The 19,017-nt window shown below is 39.2% G+C and overlaps 1 protein-coding gene across 1 annotated transcript; it reads left to right on the top strand.

The window, feature by feature from the left end:
• Positions 1–16,849: 16,849 nt before the first annotated feature.
• Positions 16,850–18,391, top strand: LOC143615436 (uncharacterized). The gene has a single exon (XM_077088559.1). The coding sequence runs from the start codon at positions 16,850–16,852 to the stop codon at positions 18,389–18,391; it is 1,542 nt and encodes a 513-aa protein (XP_076944674.1).
• Positions 18,392–19,017: the final 626 nt, after the last annotated feature.

Raw genomic sequence — 19,017 nt, 5'->3', positions numbered from 1 at the left:
TGAGCTGCCATAGCAGCGGCTCTGTACTCTGCTTCTGTTGTTGATAATGAAACTGTTGGTTGTCGCTTACTGCACCATGATACGGAACTTCCAAATATCATAAATACATACCCAGTAGTTGATCTCCTTGTGCTTGGGTCACTCGCGTAATCTGCATCACAAAAACCTTGTAGCATAACACCGGGCTCCCTCTCAAACTTTATTCCGTAACCAATGGTGTTTTTAACATATCTCATCACTCGTTTATGGGCATATACATGAGGCAAAAGCGGTTGTTGCATAAACCGGCTTAGTACCCCCACTGCAAATGATATGTCGGGACGTGTCAATGTTAGGTACATGAGACTTCCCACCATTCTCCGGTACTCGGTAGGGTTCTCGTATAACTTTCCTTCATCAGCGTATAATTTGTTGTTAACATCAATCGGTGTAGTTACTGGCTTAGAATACAACAGGTCAAACTTTCTAAGAATGTCAACTACATATTTCTTTTGATGTAACCTGATGCATGACTTACTGTACTCAACCTCTAAGCCCAAAAAGTGCTTTAATTCACCTAAGTCTTTCATCTTGAATCTGGTATTCAAGTTTGCTTTAACTTGAGCAATTATATCAAAAAGGTCACCGGTAATTACTAAGTCATCCACGTATACCAGAACTATAGCAACTTTGTCACCTTCTTTCCTTACAAACAAACTTGCATCTGCAGATGTACTTTCGAACCTGTTATGCTTTAAAAATTCGCCCATCTTTCCGAACCATGCCCTAGGCGATTGCTTAAGCCCGTAAAGTGCCTTCTTCAACTTACACACATAGTCTCGATGTGTAATGTTCTCGAACCCGGTAGGTTGATCCATATATATAACACGATCCAAATCGCCATACAAGAAAGCGTTATTCACATCCATTTGCCAAAGTTTCCATCCGTTACAAGCCGCCAACGCTAATAATACACGCACCGTGGTAATTTTAGCTACTGGGCTAAACGTCTCTTCCTAATCTAGCCCGTATTGTTGAGAAAAACCATAGGCTACTAATCGAGCTTTAAATCTGTCAATGGTACCGTCTGCTCGCTGTTTTAATTTGTACACCCATTTGCAAGAAATTGGTTGTACCTCCTTTGGTTTAGGGACGAGCTCCCACGTCTGATTTGCTTTTAGTGCACGGATCTCTTCTTCCATTGCACTCACCCATTCTTGCTTAGACCGTGCTTGTTGGAACGATTCTGGTTCCAGTTCTTCAGATTCATCCACCACAATTGCCATATTAGCGTACTTAGGATTTGGCTTCCTTTGTCGGGTTGTTCTTCTCACAGAAAACGTTTCTTCAGATTCTGTAACATTCGTCAATTTTCAAACCCGAAACCCGACCCGTTTTATTTTCAATTTGATTTTAAATATTTTTAATCAATTAAAAGTTGGGATGTTCGTGTTTTAATCATGGTCCTATTATGTTACAAGATCTTATTTGTTAAATGAATTAGTTATTCGAAAATATGTTAAGAAGGAAAAAAAAGAATTCGGCAGCCTCTTTTGGTTTCCGGCGAGCTTCTATCACACTTTGAAGACCCGAATTGACTAATAGAATACGCCGTTTAATTCGGGATCTCTTACCAAATGTGGCGCCACCGTTTTGAAGCTTTAATTTCGTGTTATTTACTCCAAGTTTATCAACCGTAAATTACGGGATTCACCAAAAATAGAAAACGCGTCCATAAATCCTATAAATTGAGACGACCCTTCTCGTATTCAACACACCTCACTCTTCGCTTCCTCTCCTCCACTCTAAATCAGCCCCTGCTATGTTTAAACTCGTGCGCCGCCGGAGTTTCGTCAAAGTTTAGTAGATCGTTACAGCTAACACCGAGCAAAGTAAGTTTTATATAAAACAATTCGTTTTCAAACGTTGAATGCAAGTTGGGAGCTTTCATTTGCAATATGTGTTCATAGAACTTGGATTTTTCAATGAAATTTAAATGGTATGTGATGAATGAAGATGACGTCTATTTCTTGTTCATCATGACATAATTTGTAAACTCCTTTTACTAATTATTGTAAAGTTATCAATTATTTATTATTATTATTATTATTATTATTATATCAGCAAACCTTATGACTTGTTTTTATAAATAGGGAAAGTTAAACAAACTTATTATATATACATATTGACATAATTTGACACTCTATTTACTCCTTGATTTGAACATAAAGGATTTTCGAATTTGCAATCTATATTAGACCTTTAACAGTTATGGTTAATATATATATATATATATATATATATATATATATATATATATATATATAAAAGTTACTCAACGATTCTTTTATTTTTCTTTTAGAAATGAGGTTTACTTGTAGTTCTAAAATCTTGAAGCAAATTTATTTTTAAGAGTTGATAATTATAGGTTCCGCATCGTTTACGTTTCGAGCAAGAATTCTTTTTTCGGTTGTTGGTACTCGACAAATTAAGGTTTATCCGTCGTGACTCTCCGCCTCATCATCCAACTCGTTTAGCCAACTATTCGATACCACTCTATTAACCAGGTGATTTTACATATCCCCCTTTTTCATCTCTTAAATTTTGGGGGTGGCATGTATACCCTATTTAAAGTACTCCATTTTTTTTATTTCCACATCTATTCAAAACACAATTCAATATATGTTTGTGTGTGATTATTGCATGCTCTATGATAATGCTCTATGTGCTTAATTGTTTATTTTATGTTTGGTTGTTGGTATCTCATCCTCATCTAGTATGATCATACATTTACCCAAGTACATTGATTTCGTATCAATAAGAACATGTCCACATCTATTTAGTTGTTTACATTTTCATAAGATTTGTAATATTCATCATTTACATATGAATTGTGGTTTTTATCTATATATGTATCTCAACTAAAACTTATGTATTCTCACCAACATTCGTGTTGACAAACTCTATTTTTATACATGCTACAGGTACAAGTAATTTACATTGATCAACATTGAAGATATTAGTTTTTACCTTAGGATATTTATCCAAACAATAAATATGATGTAATTGTTCTGTTTATTGAATTTGTGTACTTGTTTTGATATTAATGAATTAAATAATTATTGTCACTTTAATTAGTGTCTTTCGAGCTACTGTCCAATCAATACGTTACGCCCCGGCATGTTCCGCCTTTGGTCGGGGTGTGACAGATTGGTATCAGAGCCGAAGGCTATAAGATAGGTGGTTAGATATAACGGCCTAGTAGCATGCTTAGGGTCCCTATACGTGATATGTCTTTACGTGTTTGCACCCTGAATTATATTATTGATTGCAGTAGCATAAATACTATTTAATGATTTAATATTATTCTTGTACACAAAAACACACACTTAGTTCGAGGCTATGCTTCACTCTCAAAAATGTTTTCAAAACTTTTGGACGATTTAAAAAAAAATGGGAAATTCCTTAAGAAATCCCGCCTTTTTACTCCCCACTCCTCGAGGATGATTCGTGGGACGGATATGTAGTAACTGTAGGAGGGACGCACATGTTTACCGAACCCTTGACACCAAGGCTTGCAAGCCTAAGGAAGTGCAATGCGTATAAATCTCAATCAACCGCGAGACCTGGTTGCCTTCCTGGAGTGTTCGGTAAGGGTGTGGAACTTATTAGGCCAAAGCATATCACACCAAACGTACCCGAATCTACTACCCTCATTGTATCAAACGTGGTCATGTGACGATCACACTCTTAAATCAACGATGAGATTTTTGTTTAATTTAATTTTTTATTTTGTTAAGAATGAATATTTTCTCAAATTATCAATTTTATCAATACTCTAAGTTAATGTTATTAAAATTTTATCTTATATTCTCATGAATTTTCACAAAACTCAAAATTTCACATATATACATTTTTTTTCAAAACATAATAAATTTTTCACGCTTCGTCATTATAGCATGTCTTCTTCCCGCCTTATCAACCGTAACCGTCGCACCGGCAACTCTGGCCGCAGCATGTCGTCCCGCATTGCTAAAGGCATCGTGGAAGCCCTCCTAACGATCATCTCTCAATTACAAACTGTGAATTCTTCTTCATCATCCACAACTCTTAACCCAATTGCTTACCCCCTCAAACAATTCAAGAGTGCCAACCCGCCCGAATACTTTGGTATCGACGGTGCTACTATTTTCCTCCAATGGTTCGAAGTAATGGAGAGCATATTCCTCCATTGTGAATGTCCTGAGGACAAGATAACCACTCACGCCTCGAGCATGCTCAAGAAGAATGCCCTCAATTGGTGGAACGGTGAGAAGCGCACGCTTGGCGCCGAGGTTGCCATGGCCTTGCCATGGGATGACCTCAAGAAACTCATGCTCAAAAAGTTTGCCCGAAACATGAGCTTCGGAAGTTGGAAGAGGAGTTTTGGAATTTGAAACAAGAAAGTGGAAATGACGCCATCTACAACGATAGTTTCTATGAACTGAGCCTTCTTATCCCTCACATGGTCACTCCCCTTGAACGTTCAATCGACAAGTACATCTCGGGTTTGCCTATGCAAATCCAAGATTCCGTCCTAAGTCGTGACCCTCAAACCCTCCATGATGCCATCACCTTAGCCGGTACCCTCACCGAAAACCACGTTAAAGCCGGGACCTTGACACGGAAAAATTCTAAGAAGCCCAATGATAAACCTACATCCGAGCCCACCGAAGAACCCAAGCCCGAATCTTCCAAAATCGAGTCTTCTAAGCCCGAAACCTTCAAGCACAACAACAACAACTCTCCCACTACCGCAACAATAAAAGAAAGTCCAATTCCCAAACTATGTCTTGGCCCAATCACAAACCCATCCCACCAAGAAGCCCTACACAGGATCCCACCCATTATGTGATACGTGTAACTTTCACCATTCGCCTAACCTCAAGTGTCGACAATGCACCCACTGCAATCGATTTGGCCACCTCTTTACCACATGTCGTGAACACAACCAACTCATGATGCAACCATTTACCTCACCTCTTACCCAACCCCAAACTTTTCCTTATGTTCAACCTTTTACTCAAGCACCCTCAACTATTAGAGCTTGCTACAATTGTGGAGATCCTAACCATTTTCATAATGCATGCCCAAGACTCGCACACATGAACCAAATTCAATCCTACCCAACCCAAACCGCTCAATATCAAACTTACCAAGCCCAAGTAAATCAACTTCAACCAATCCAAGCTCAACCTATCCAAGCATTTCAAGCCCAACCCATCCAACCAATTCAAGTCAACCAAACCCCAATCAACCAATCAACCTCAAGTGACCAAGCTACTCAAGGTGCTCAAGGGCAAGTGTGTTACATCAACAGTTCCCAAGTCTAAGTCTGCCCTTTATGAAGACATGCTACGCAAAAGACGTTTATTTTATTTAGTTCTTTTCTTTTAAATCTAATGTATTGACTTCATTAAATCTCTAGTTTTGTTATGAATGAGAATTCTGGTTATTTTTAATGATATTCAATCTCTCACATATTCCTATTATGTCGTTTAGTGCACTATATAATGTTACACAATTTATTATCTTGATTTAAGTGGTCTATGACCGGTTATTTACTGGGACTATGTGCATGGTGATGTGCATAGTTATCTAATAGTACCGTATTTGTATCATAAACTACCTATGACTGATTTCCTACAAATGTTTGGAAATTGGGACTATGAACATGTGTTGTACATAGTTATCTAATAGGAGTCACATGTACAAATTTTATTTCGATATTTTAATGCATGACTACCCAAACCCTCCAAACTCACCTCATTTTCACGTCACTCTTTTCTCATTCGATTTTATAATCTTGATTTCGAGCCTCATATGTTATTATATTTCTCTAATCATGTGATTCGTTTGTGAACCTATCTATGTGAATATTATTCGTGAATTATGTCGTCATCTCACGCATTCCTACACATTGAATGTGTAAGTGACTTAATTAATTTCAAAATTTCCTCCATATATTTATTTTATTTAGTTGTTATTACTTTTAAATCGTTAACTTCAACAGTCTCGTTATATATTTCCAACTTCATTTATTAGTTAATTATTCGTGAATTTTGTCGTCATCTCACGCATTCCTACACATTGAATGTGTAAGTGACTTAATTAATTTTAAAATTTCCTCCGTATATTTATTTTATTTAGTTGTTATTACTTTTAAATCGTTAACTTCAACAGTCTCGTTATATATTTTCAACTTCATTTTTTAGTTATTTATGGACATCAAATTTCACGCATTTACTTAGTTCCTTTACCCCTTATCAAAACAATTTCCATTTAATTATTTATTTAAAAAAACGATTTCTTTTACATTGTTTTCGAACCCACACAACGGCACGAACCATGTGCATCATGCGACGATCTAAATAATTATGAGTGCACGCATATTTATCAAAATCCTTGCATAGAACTCATGGTGAATATGGTTGTGTGTCATAACTCGGAACCTAGGGTGATGTTAGGTAATGATACAAATATCGATGTGATAAGGACATGGTGGATACGCCGCTGGTACATCCTATATATAAGTGTCCTTATCATATTTTCCTTTTGTAGCATTATTTGGGTCACTTGAAAATCTGTGTTATTTTTTTTGTTATAAAAACGAAATAAAAATAATATAAAAAAAATAAATCTCTTGATACTTACTTTTTTTATGCATTACTTACTGTACTCAACCTCTAAGCCCAAAAAGTGCTTTAATTCACCTAAGTATTTCATCTTGAATCTGGTATTCAAGTTTGCTTTAACTTGAGCAATTATATCAACAAGGTCACCGGTAATTACTAAGTCATCCACGTATACCAGAACTATAAAAAATTTGTCACCTTCTTTCCTTACAAACAAACTTGCATCTGCAGATGTACTATCGAACCTGTTATGCTTTAAAAATTCGCCCATCTTTCCGAACCATGCCCTAGCCGATTGCTTAAGCCCGTAAAGTGCCTTCTTCAACTTACACACATAGTCTCGATGTGTAATGTTCTCGAACCCGGTAGGTTGATCCATATAAATAACACGATCCAAATCGCCATACAAGAAAGCGTTATTCACATCCATTTGCCAAAGTTTCCATCCGTTACAAGCCGCCAACGCTAATAATACACGCACCGTGGTAATTTTAGCTACTGGGCTAAACGTCTCTTCATAATCTAGCCCGTATTGTTGAGAAAAACCATAGGCTACTAATCGAGCTTTAAATCTGTCAATGGTACCTTCTGCTCGTTGTTTTAATTTGTACACCCATTTGCAAGAAATTGGTTGTACCTCCTTTGGTTTAGGGACGAGCTCCCACGTCTGATTTGCTTTTAGTGCACGGATCTCTTCTTCCATTGCACTCACCCATTCTTGCTTAGACCGTGCTTGTTGGAACGATTCTGGTTCCAGTTCTTCAGATTCATCCACCACAATTGCCATATTAGCGTACTTAGGATTTGGCTTCCTTTGTCGGGTTGTTCTTCTCACAGAAGACGTTTCTTCAGATTCTGTAACATTCGTCAATTTTCAAACCCGAAACCCGACCCGTTTTATTTTCAATTTGATTTTAAATATTTTTAATCAATTAAAAGTTGGGATGCTCGTGTTTTAATCATGGTCCTATGATGTTACAAGATCTTATTTGTTAAATGAATTAGTTATTCGAAAATATGTTAAGAAGAAAAAAAAGAATCTGTCAACCTCCTTTGGTTTCCGGCGAGCTTCTATCACACTTTGAAGAACCGAATTGACAAATTGAATACGCCGTTTAATTCGGGATCTCTTACCAAACGTGGCGCCACCGTTTTGAAGCTTTAATTTCGTGTTATTTACTCCAATTTTATCAACAGTAAATTACGGGATTCACCAAAAATAGAAAATGTGTCCATAAATCCTATAAATTGAGACGACCCTTCTCGTATTCAACACACCTCACTCTCCGCTTCCTCTCCTCCACTCTAAATCAGCCCCTGCTATGCTTAAACTCGTGCGCCGCTGGAGTTTCGTCAAAGTTTAGTAGATCGTTACAGCTAACACCGAGAAAAGTAAGTTTTATATAAAACAATTCGTTTTCAAACGTTGAATGCAAGTTGGGAGCTTTCATTTGCAATATGTGTTCATAGAACTTGGATTTTTCAATGAAATTTAAATGGTATGTGATGAATGAAGATGACGTCTATTTCTTGTTCATCATGACATAATTTGTAAACTCCTTTTACTAATTATTGAAAGTTACCAATTATTTATTATTATTATTATTATTATTATTATATCAATAAATCAGCAAACCTTATAACTTGTTTTTATAAATAGGGAAAGTTAAACAAACTTATTATATATACATATTGACATAATTTGACACTCTATTTACTCCATGATTTGAACATAAAGGATTTTCGAATTTGCAATCTATATTAGACCTTTAACAGTAATGGTTAATATATATATATATATATATATATATATATATATAAAAGTTACTCAACGATTCTTTTATTTTTCTTTTAGAAATGAGGTTTACTTGTAGTTCTAAAATCTTGAAGTGAATTTATTTTTAAGAGTTGATAATTATAGGTTCCGCATAGTTTACGTTTTGCGCAAGAATTCTTTTTTTCGGTTGTTGGTACTCGACAAATTAAGGTTAATCCATCGTGACTCTCCACCTCATCATCCAACTCGATTAGCCAACAATTCGATACCACTCTATTAACCAGGTGAGTTTACATATCCCCCTTTTTATCAAATAATGTACTTAAACCATATCGATTCCCAAATCCGTCATACGCCTTGTTATTTTCACTAATCTTATTTAGTTAATATTAATATCAATTAGGAACTTTTGTTACCGTAACCCAAGGAGCTCGCCGCTTTTACCTTAAATTTTCTTTTATCGCCATCTCGTTCCCGTTAATCCACTCGTTAAGGTGAGTTTACATTTCCCCATTTTTCATCTTTTAAATTTTGGGGGTGGCATGTATACCCTATTTAAATTATCATTTTTATTTCCACATCTATTCAAAACACAATTCAGTATATGTTTAGTGTGATTATTGCATGCTCTATGATAATGCTCTATGTGCTTAATTGTTTATTTTATGTTTGGTGGTTGGTATCTCATCCTCATCTATCCTCATCTAGTATGATCATTCATTTACCCAAGTACATTGATTTCGTATCAATAAGAACAGATCCACATCTATTTAGTTGTTTACATTTTCATAAGAATTGTAATACTCATCATTTACATATGAATTGTGGTTTTTATCTATATATATATATCTCGACTAAAACTTATGTATTCTCACCAACATTCGTGTTGATAAACTCTATTTTTATACATGCTACAGGTATAAGTAATTTACATTGATCAACATTGAAGATATTAGTTTTTACCTTAGGATATTTATCCAAACAATAAATATGATGTAATTGTTCTGTTTATTGAATTTGTGTACTTGTTTTGATATTAATGAATTAAATAATTATTGTCACTTAATTAGTGTCTTTCGAGCTACTGTCCAATCAATACGTTACGCCCTAGAATGTTCCGCCTTTGGTCAGGGTGTGACAGATTCTCCTTGTTGGTTTGCATGGTCGCTCACATTTGGTGCCATAGCTTCAAGTTCTTCACTTTCATTTTCATTCTTGTCATCCATTAGAGTGACATCAAGTGTGGATGACTTTAGACTTTCTTGTAGTAGGATTGAGTCCGGCAGCGCTTCTTTATTTCTTGGCCACCATGTCGAAGCTTCATCGAAGATTACATTCCGAGAGGTATAACATTTACTAGTGGCTGGGTTACAACACCGCCAACCCTTGCGCTCTTGATCATACCCTATAAAAATGCACCGCGTTGCTTTCTTTTCAAGTTTATGACGAAGATGACCCGGTATAAACACGTAGCATACGCAACCAAAAACTTTTAGATGACTAATAGTTGGCCTCACGTTCTTTAACTTCTCAAACGGTGAATTATATTTTAGACCTTGCTGTGGTGTTCTGTTTATCACATGCGTTGCGGTTTTAATAGCCTCCGCCTTTCTTTCCGAAACACCATTTTGTTGAGGCATATTAGAACAAGTGAACTGCCTTGCCACCTTATGGTCTCTTAGAAATCTCGAGAACTCATGGGATACATATTCCCCTCCATTGTCAGATCTTAAACATCGTATACTCTTTCCCACCATACTCTCGGCCTCGGCTTTGAATTCTTTGAATTTTTCAAAGGCCTCTAATTCTTCTTTCATAAAATACACCCATAAATACCGAGAGAAATCGTCGATGAATGTGATCCCATACTTCATTCCTTTGACATATGGTTGTTTCACTGGTCCGCATACATCTGAATGAACCAATTAGAGAGGTTCACGAGCTTGATATTTAGAACGGTTGTTCACTTGCTTTTCCATACTGACATCCACCACATACCACATCCTTCTGAACTGGGAGGGTCGGTATACCGTTGACAAGTTTATTTTTCATCACTAGCTCCAACTTGTCGTATCCAAAATGGCAGAAACGTCGATGCCAAAGATCAGCATTTTCGTTCATTCTTGTCTTTTCGACATATGCAGTCTCAGTCGATAAGACATACACGGAGTCTGTCTTCTTTCCTTCGACAACCGGGATTGAACTAGTTTCAAATTTTTCAAAAATCTTTACATTGTTTGGCCCGAATAATACGTAACGACCTGTTTCGGTAATTTGAGGAACCGACAATAAATTCTTTTTTATACCTGGGACATGATAAACATATTTGAGTATGAGGTTTTGTTAGTTGCTCTTTGGTGGGAATCGAACATCCCCTATGTGAGCTATCTGGTGTCTTGAATTGTCTGCAATTACCACCACACGACTACCACCATAACTCACAGGGTCCTTTAACTTTTTCTTATCTCCGGTCATATGATTTGAACACCCAGAGTCAACTATCCACTCATCAAACTTGTTACCTTGATCTTGAATAGTGGTGGCGGTTAGAGCATACGTCGTCTCGTCTACTACATACATTGCCTCGACATCCCATTCTTCTTCGTTTTGGACCTTGGCAGCGTTTCCTTGTTCAGGAGGTGGGTTTCGACAGTCTCGGGCCATATGCCTTCTTTTACCACAGTTATAACATGGGTATGGGAATGGCCTGTTTTGAGGATATTTATTGTCAACATCTTGGGCTTCTTGATCTATTTCCGGCTTCCGAAAGTTTCTTCGGGTTTCCAATTTTCTTGGTCTTACACCACGACTTCGATTATTATATCACTCATTATCCCGGTATCTACCTCTTCCCTTTCCGACATACAACGCCTCCTCTTCGGACTTTGCTGGAACCGAAATACGACTCTCGCTCATCTGTATAGCGAGAGCTTCTTGACTCACTAATAGATTTTCGAATTCACCGATTGTGGGCTGGTTGGGCCACCCTTGGATCGCAACGATAAAGCTATGATATTCGGGTTTCAAACCATGAATCAAGATTCGTTTCATCCGAGCCACCCCGATCCTTGCTTCATTATCCAGTTCCCCGATTTCCCGGCAGAGGGTCTGTGAAAGTGTAACATCCTGAATATTATAATGATAAATAAAGAAAGTTACGTTTAGTGATTTCACGTTATTAATTAATTAATATCGAGTAAAGAACGGATCATGGACTTAGATTAATTAAGATGGATTAAGTGGTAATGGGCTTTAGGTCCATGGGCTTAAGGGAGTATAAATACCCCTTAAACCCTAATCCTTTCCATTTTTATCCAAATCTACACTTTAGCCTACACCTTGATAAACACACACACCATCCTAAAACCCGAGCCGAAATCCGAAGGTGAAAACCGGAGCTTGTTGGTGCTAGATCATTGTGAAGGACCAAGACAACATCAAGGCTTAACCGTGTTCGTGTTCGACTCGTTTAAAGTACGTTTAGGATCGGAAATCATTTATTTAGGTTCGGATTCATCTAGAAATCATAGATCTGTCTTAGTATGGTAAAAACGAATCCAACGAGGCCAAACTTACTGAATTGATTACAGATTGATAGGTTAATCGTTAGCATGAAAAACCCGTATGTATATACATGAATCGCACCCTATAAACCTGATGTTTTGAACGATTGAATGGTTAGGGTTTGTAGGCGCTGCTTAGACGATTCCGTTGATACCTAAATCGAGTTGTTTGGTTAAGAAACGAAGATGATTATGGGGATTAGGAACGAACAGTAGCTGCAGCTGGACAACTTCGCTGTAGCTACGTTCGCCTGATGAGAACTTCGCCATATGCTAAGTTCGCCTGATGAGAACTTCGCCATATGCTAAGTTCACCTGATGAGAACTTCGCCATATGCAAAGTTCGCCTGATGAGAACTTCGCCATATGCTAAGTTCGCCCGATGAGAACTTTGCCATATGCTAAGTTCACTTGATGACAATTTCGCCTATGTTAAGTTCGCTTATTGTTAAGTTCGCTTAATGATAAGTTCGCTGGAGTTAGCAAATGAGAAAATAATTTAAAAACCTAATGAAAAATGTGTTAAGACAGTTAATGGAAATAAAATATATCCAAGCTGACCTGGCAGCTCGACCCCATCCAGGGGCTCTGCCCCTTGGACCCTGCTAGGGGCTGCCGCCCCTAGACCCCGCTGCCAGGGGCGCTGCCCCCGGACCCCCATTCGTTGTGGGTTGTATAAAGATAGAAATACAACATGAGTAGTAGTAGTAGTAGTAGTTAATTGATACATGTAAATATTATACAGTTAGCCGTGCACAGCTCAAGAAGAGAATAACGATTAACGGAGAGCGTAACAGGATTCAGGTGAGTTTCTAGCCCCAGTTATGTGTTATGTTTTCGGGGCTGTGTGCATACTCAATATGTTGTTAATACGTTTATCCTAAGAGATAAGTGTATGCCTTATGTGAATAATAAGAAATGTATGAATGATTGCTTGATGGTACGTGAACGATCTTCGGATATTGCACGTACGGTCAGGTTGTAACGCTATGTATAAGGTAAGTATGATATGTATGCTTATGTGTATGAACGTGATAAGGTTAATAAAAGAAGGAAAGGATGGTTGTATGACTATATGGTTACGAAAAGGGTATCGAGCCCTAATAATACTCGAGGTATGATGTATGGTTGTATGGTAACGAAGAGGGAATCGAACCCTACTAATATTCGAGAAGTAGGGAACCGAACCCTACTAATATTCGAGGAAAGAGGGTACCGAGCCCTAATAATACTCGAGGAAGGAGGGTACCGAGCCCTAATAATACTCGAGAAATGAGGGTACCGAGCCCTAATAATACTCGAGGAAGGAGGGTACCGAGCCCTAATAATACTCGAGGAATGTAGGGCGTAATGCTCTTTATAACGTAAGATATGAAAGCAAGTTAGTACAAAAGAAAGTATAAAAGTATGAATGAAAGAATATAAGTTTGTGTGTATTGTATAATGTATGATTAACTAGAACTCACTCAGCGTAGCTGACTTTTAGTATGCACGCAGGTGAGTAGGATGAGGCAGCTCGCTTGAGGAGACACGTGGCGTTGAATAAGAGACAGGCATCGGAAGGCTCAGGGCGTATTATGTTTTAATTACTTAGTTTACGAAAGACAAGTTGGTTGTTTAAGACATGTTTTGAATTGTTATGAAATGTTTTATTAAAGTTTTTATATTCCGCGAATGTTTTTAATTAAGTCTGATATTTAGAACTGCGTTTATGAGTAAATCCAACACGAAAGTAGGGCTACCGGTAACGGGGCCTTACAGAAAGTATTGAGCGATGGAACGATCTTGTTGAGTTATAGATAGCAACTCGTTTTCTAGCAACTGAAGTCTGGCGTCATTCTTTTTCGAGAACAATTTATCAAGGATATCCCAAACCTCCTTGGGCGTCCCTGAAACTGTTCCAACACCTCTTCTTCCACAGTGGTCTTCAATACAAACATCGCTTTCCCTACCTTGATTCTCCACTTGTTCACTCCTCCGTTCAGATCGTTTCTTGGTATGGCTGTCTCTGTACCATTCTCTACTTCCCACAGATCATGACCTTGCAGATACGACATCATGCAAGTTGACCACGTATTGTAGTTTTGATTGTTGAGTTTCTTAATTCCGCCTACGACTTGGAGATCTGCCATGGTATACAAGTGGGCTCTGATACCACTTTGTTAAATTAACACAAGTGAATCGACCCATAAACCGAACACGACACACCATCTTTGGGGAGACAACCCTCGACTCTTTTCTTTATTAATCAAAAACGAATACTGATTACACGACACAACTAAAAAAACAAATAACTCTGAACCCTATTTATATTACCATTAACTTGTTCCTTACGGAACTTTATTTGACTCATACTCAAATTCAAAAACAATAAAAACAAAACAAACTTAAATTAACTCAAACTTGAACCGCATCCAAAACTTTAGCCTAATATTCCGATTCACTTCCAGCCCTCTTTGCTAGCCCACTATTTGATTTAAACATCAGCCCATCATATTTAACAACCAGCCCATTAGACCTATTCGGTGTTGTATTTTCACACACCGGCCCGGGCGCTATGGGCGCCATGGAGGGGGGGGCTTCCCAAACAATATCGGGTGGGAGGGAAGGGTTGGTTTTGATTGGTGGGTTTTTTATTTGTTATCTTTTTTATAAATAACAATACTATAATAATAATAAGGTAATGATTATTGGGACTCTATCCACTACACCTATTTTAGCCATAAAGCCCATATGGTGACGTAGAGCCACATGATGCATAATGCCCCATAGGGGCTCCATCCGCTACACATGGTCTTACCAACGTATCGGACCCATCTACGGGATTATCCACATCTGCAAGTTTATTGGCCAGATTCTTCAACTGTTGACGGTAGACATGGATGGATGAACATGATCTAAAATGACTTAATATAGGCAGCTAATACAAATCATTAGAATTTAGAACATACAAAGCCATTAAAGTTAACATGTTTTGTAAACAGTAAAACAGTCGCATAAGGATGACCCTACTTCTATTTAGGTCTTTTGAGTGGATCCACACGATAAACAAAAGACATCGGAAGGGGAAGTACGAAAGTGATCACACGATAACGAAAGCTATCCAGGCTACCAGTTTGAAAACATGAAACCTATAGAGGTAGGGTACCAAAAAGACCCAAATACCCTTGAGTACTACCCGCGGGTCGGAGAGGAACCCCTCATATACCACCCGCGGGACATATGGATCACCCGCGTAACCGTCTAAAGGATGAACACCCACATGACGCATGCGGAAGCATCCTGGCGCCCTCAGAAGTCATCTGCAGGATGAAGTATCTGTCTGCACAAGATAACCAGGAGGCAATACCTCAGGCCAACTGTCATTTCCAATTACATTCCAGAAGGTTTCCCAAGATGCTTTCTTGGGCAATACATGACTCGTCAGCTAATGAATGAAGGACATCTAGCCAGGTTGTTATAACCGTGCACATGGCCAGGGTTTTATCCGTCCTATCATAGGATGACACGTGTCCAGGTTATTATACCCATGCACATGGGACGAATAGCTCAACCTATCAAAAAGGGACACGCGTCCAGATAGTTATTAAGATCTTCTAGAAAGGGACAGGTGGCCCAATCACCTTCCCACATCCTTCGGCTATAAATACCTCGTCAAACTACATGAGGTATTCATTAACTCACATATACTCTCACTGTACTTACTCTGTTTACTCTTAGTACTTTCTCTCTTAAGAACGGTACTGATTCTCACGCCGGAGGGTGGTTACAGGAAGACCCCCCTCTTGCCCTTCTCGTAAAGAGACTTACGGTGTATGTTTTGCAGGTTCTGGTCATTGGACTTTAGGAAGTGGTACTCATATTGTGTTAGTTGTTATCGTATCCTACCCTGTGGACTCATTGGATCCAGGACCCGACTAGGGGATTGGATCCGTTTTTCTTCATTGGCGCCATTCGTTTTGGTGTTAGAATTGCATAAGTTTTCGTTGGTTTGTTGGTTTGTTCAATATGAGTAAACTTCCTGAAGGGACGACGGGAACTCCTGCACCTACTTCACGTGTTACTAACAAGGAAGTACCTGAAGGTTTTGCTTTAATATTTTTGCACGTGTCACAGCTCCGAGTTCACGAGTCACCGATGTAACACCAGGTGGTCGTACCCTCGAGCATGTCACAGCACCAACTGGGCATACTTCCACTAATTTGGGACACGTTACGGCACCAGAAGGTTCAAATTTGGGTGACCTCAGACGAATTATGAGAGACACTCGCCGAACTCATTCAGTGTTGAATCTGGAGGACGATTCAGACGATTCTGAGTTGGCGAGACCTGATCGACATAATTCCAGATCTATAGGACCACTATCCCCGAAGGAACGGCTCCGCGTACAACAAGAAAATTTGGCAGCTGAATATGAGCGTAGAGGGGGTAACGAACGCTTTCATGCCCGCACTCTGACTTATGAAGAATCTCCCCGGAGATCTCTTTCTCCTCCACCAATAGTGAGAGGAAGTCAGATCCGTTATAGTCAACAGACGGAGCAAGATTTCGGTGAAGTACGGAGGTTACGCCCTCGTCCTCGATTGGACATGCGGATACCATCTTATGATTCGACTTATCACCCAGGAGACTTCAGTTTTTACACTGGTGATAGCAGGATGCGTCCGCGGGAGAGAAGCAGTCGCCCGCAGGAAGTAGTCCGTCATACTGTGTACCATAGTGATGCAGAAGAAGATTTCACTAAAACATATCGCCCAGCAGCCTTTGCCGAAAAATCGAAGTTCATAGCAAGCATTGCTACCGCACCTTTCCCCGTCAATGCTAAGATAGCTACATCGGTGGGTAAATAAAATGGAATGACTGATCTGAGCGATCATCTTCAAAACTTTGCGGCGGTGAGTGGTGTTAGCGGATGGACGCTCCCCTATTGGTGTCACATGTTCGCATTGACTCCAAGAGGGGCAGCGCGGGAATGGTTTGAAAAGTTACCTGATGGTCAAATTACCAGCTGGGATGACCTGGTAAAACAATTTTCTCAACAGTTTAGCCAGCAAAAGAAGCATAACCGTAACCAGTCAGAAATTTTGGACGTTGTCCGCCATGATAATGAATCCGTGGAAGATTTTATTACCAGATTCAATGACGAGAGTCTAAACATCGGCGGAATAAGCAAGGACATGCTTCACGGTGCCTTCCGCAAAAATGTCAAGTGTGATGCGTTGATCCGCACATTAACTGGAAGAGATGGAATGCCAAAGGAATGTGATAATATCATGACCGCGGCAAAGTTGTTTGCCAGAATTGAAAAAACATTGGGGTACAATAATTCAAAGCAAAAGTTTAAAGTAGAATTCCAAACTCCACGACCCAACAAACAGGCAAAGGGACCAATATGGTCAAGACTGCAGCCAAACACGGGGGTATCGAAGCCATTCGATGCAAGGTCTCTCAATGGCAACAAAAACAAAGCAAGACCCTCGAATCGAGGTCCCAACAATTGGACTCCACTTTCAAAGACTCCAGCCGAAATCCTCACCACAGAAAATGTGACTTTCAGAAAACCACAGCCACTCACAAGGAGGTCGTTCCTCGATGCCAAAAAACATTGTTCGTTCCATGATGACATAGGCCACAACACGAACGAATGTAATGCATTAAAAAGTGAGACTGAGGTGACTGTAAAGTCCGAAAAACTTGGACATTTAGTGAAAGGGGGAAAACCCGGGACTTGTAAGGCTCCCATGCGAGATAAACAAGGCCCGCCAAAAAATCAAGTCAAGGACTTAAACGTTCATATGATCCAAGGCGGATATAGGGTTGGAGTAAAGAGACGAGAGTCCGATGATGAAGTGTTGAAAAATGAGCCAGTGATTTTTCCGCGAATCAAAGGGGGTCCCAATAACAAGAACCCCTTAATCATCAGTGCTCTTTTCGGCCACTATCGCTCCCAATATGTTTTCTTTGATACTGGTAGTACATCTGACATCATGTACAAACAATGTTTTGAGCAACTTGACGAGGAGGATAACGAGAGATTGAAGCCTATTCATGCTCCTGTATCTGGATTTGGAGGAGAGGTAATGCACCCGCGAGGGGTAATTTCCTTCCCGGTCACTCTAAGTGACGGAATCCATTCAAGAATTGAGGAGGTTGAAATTTTAGTTTTACCAGCAACTTCGAAACATGACATCATTTTGGGGCGTGAAGTGATCGGAGATTTCAATGCTCATCCTTCCACAGCACACGGCGCAGTTGGAATCCCAACTCGTACCGGAGTGGCTATCATTCATGTCAATCGCCATTGTTTCGCGACGGAAAGTTCTAAGCCTAGCAAGATTCCGAAACAAACTCGGCGGACTGAACCTAAGAAATGGGTGTTAAACAAGAAATTCCCATAACAAACTATAACAATTGGACATGCTCTCCTTGATATAGTGAGGACTTTTTTGAAACAGTTGTTAACAAAGAACGTTGATGTCTTCGCATGGAAACCCGCGGACATGACTGGTGTCCCTCGAACCATTGCGGAACATAAACTGAGGGTCAACCCGATGTTCACACCAATTTTTCAGAAAAAACGTAAGATGGGTCCAGAGCAAACTAAAGCGATGAATGAGCAAGTTCAAGACCTCTTACATGCAGGAATTATTCGTCTAATATAATATCAGACTTGGGTCGCCAATCCGGTTATTGTTCCTAAGAGCAATGGGACATGGCGGATGTGCATAGATTTCAAGGATCTAAACAAGGCGTGTCCCAAGGACTGTTATCCGTTGCCAGAAATTGACCTGAAAGTTGATGCAGTGGCTCCGTTTAAGTTCAAATGCTTTTTAGATGCTTACAAAGGTTATCATCAAATCCGCATGGCGGCGGGAGATGAAGACAAAACTGCATTTCGAACAGATCAAGGCACATTTTGCTATAAAATGATGCCATTTGGTCTAAAAAATGCGGAAGCCACATATCAACGATTGATGGACATGGCATTCAAGAATCAGATTGGTCGAAATTTGGAGGTTTATAT

This window comes from Bidens hawaiensis, unplaced genomic scaffold, assembly GCF_021521415.1.
Source record: "Bidens hawaiensis isolate Kalapana, Puna unplaced genomic scaffold, B.hawaiensis_p1.1 tig00042903_1, whole genome shotgun sequence".
In the NCBI taxonomy this organism is placed as follows: Eukaryota; Viridiplantae; Streptophyta; class Magnoliopsida; order Asterales; family Asteraceae; genus Bidens; species Bidens hawaiensis.
Note: the sequence above shows the minus strand (reverse complement) of the source record. Positions and strands in the feature narration are given on the sequence as shown.

Coding starts and splice junctions, on each gene's coding strand:
- LOC143615436 (XM_077088559.1), top strand. CDS start 16,850: ATGACTGATCTGAGCGATCATCTTCAAAACTTTGCGGCGGTGAGTGGT.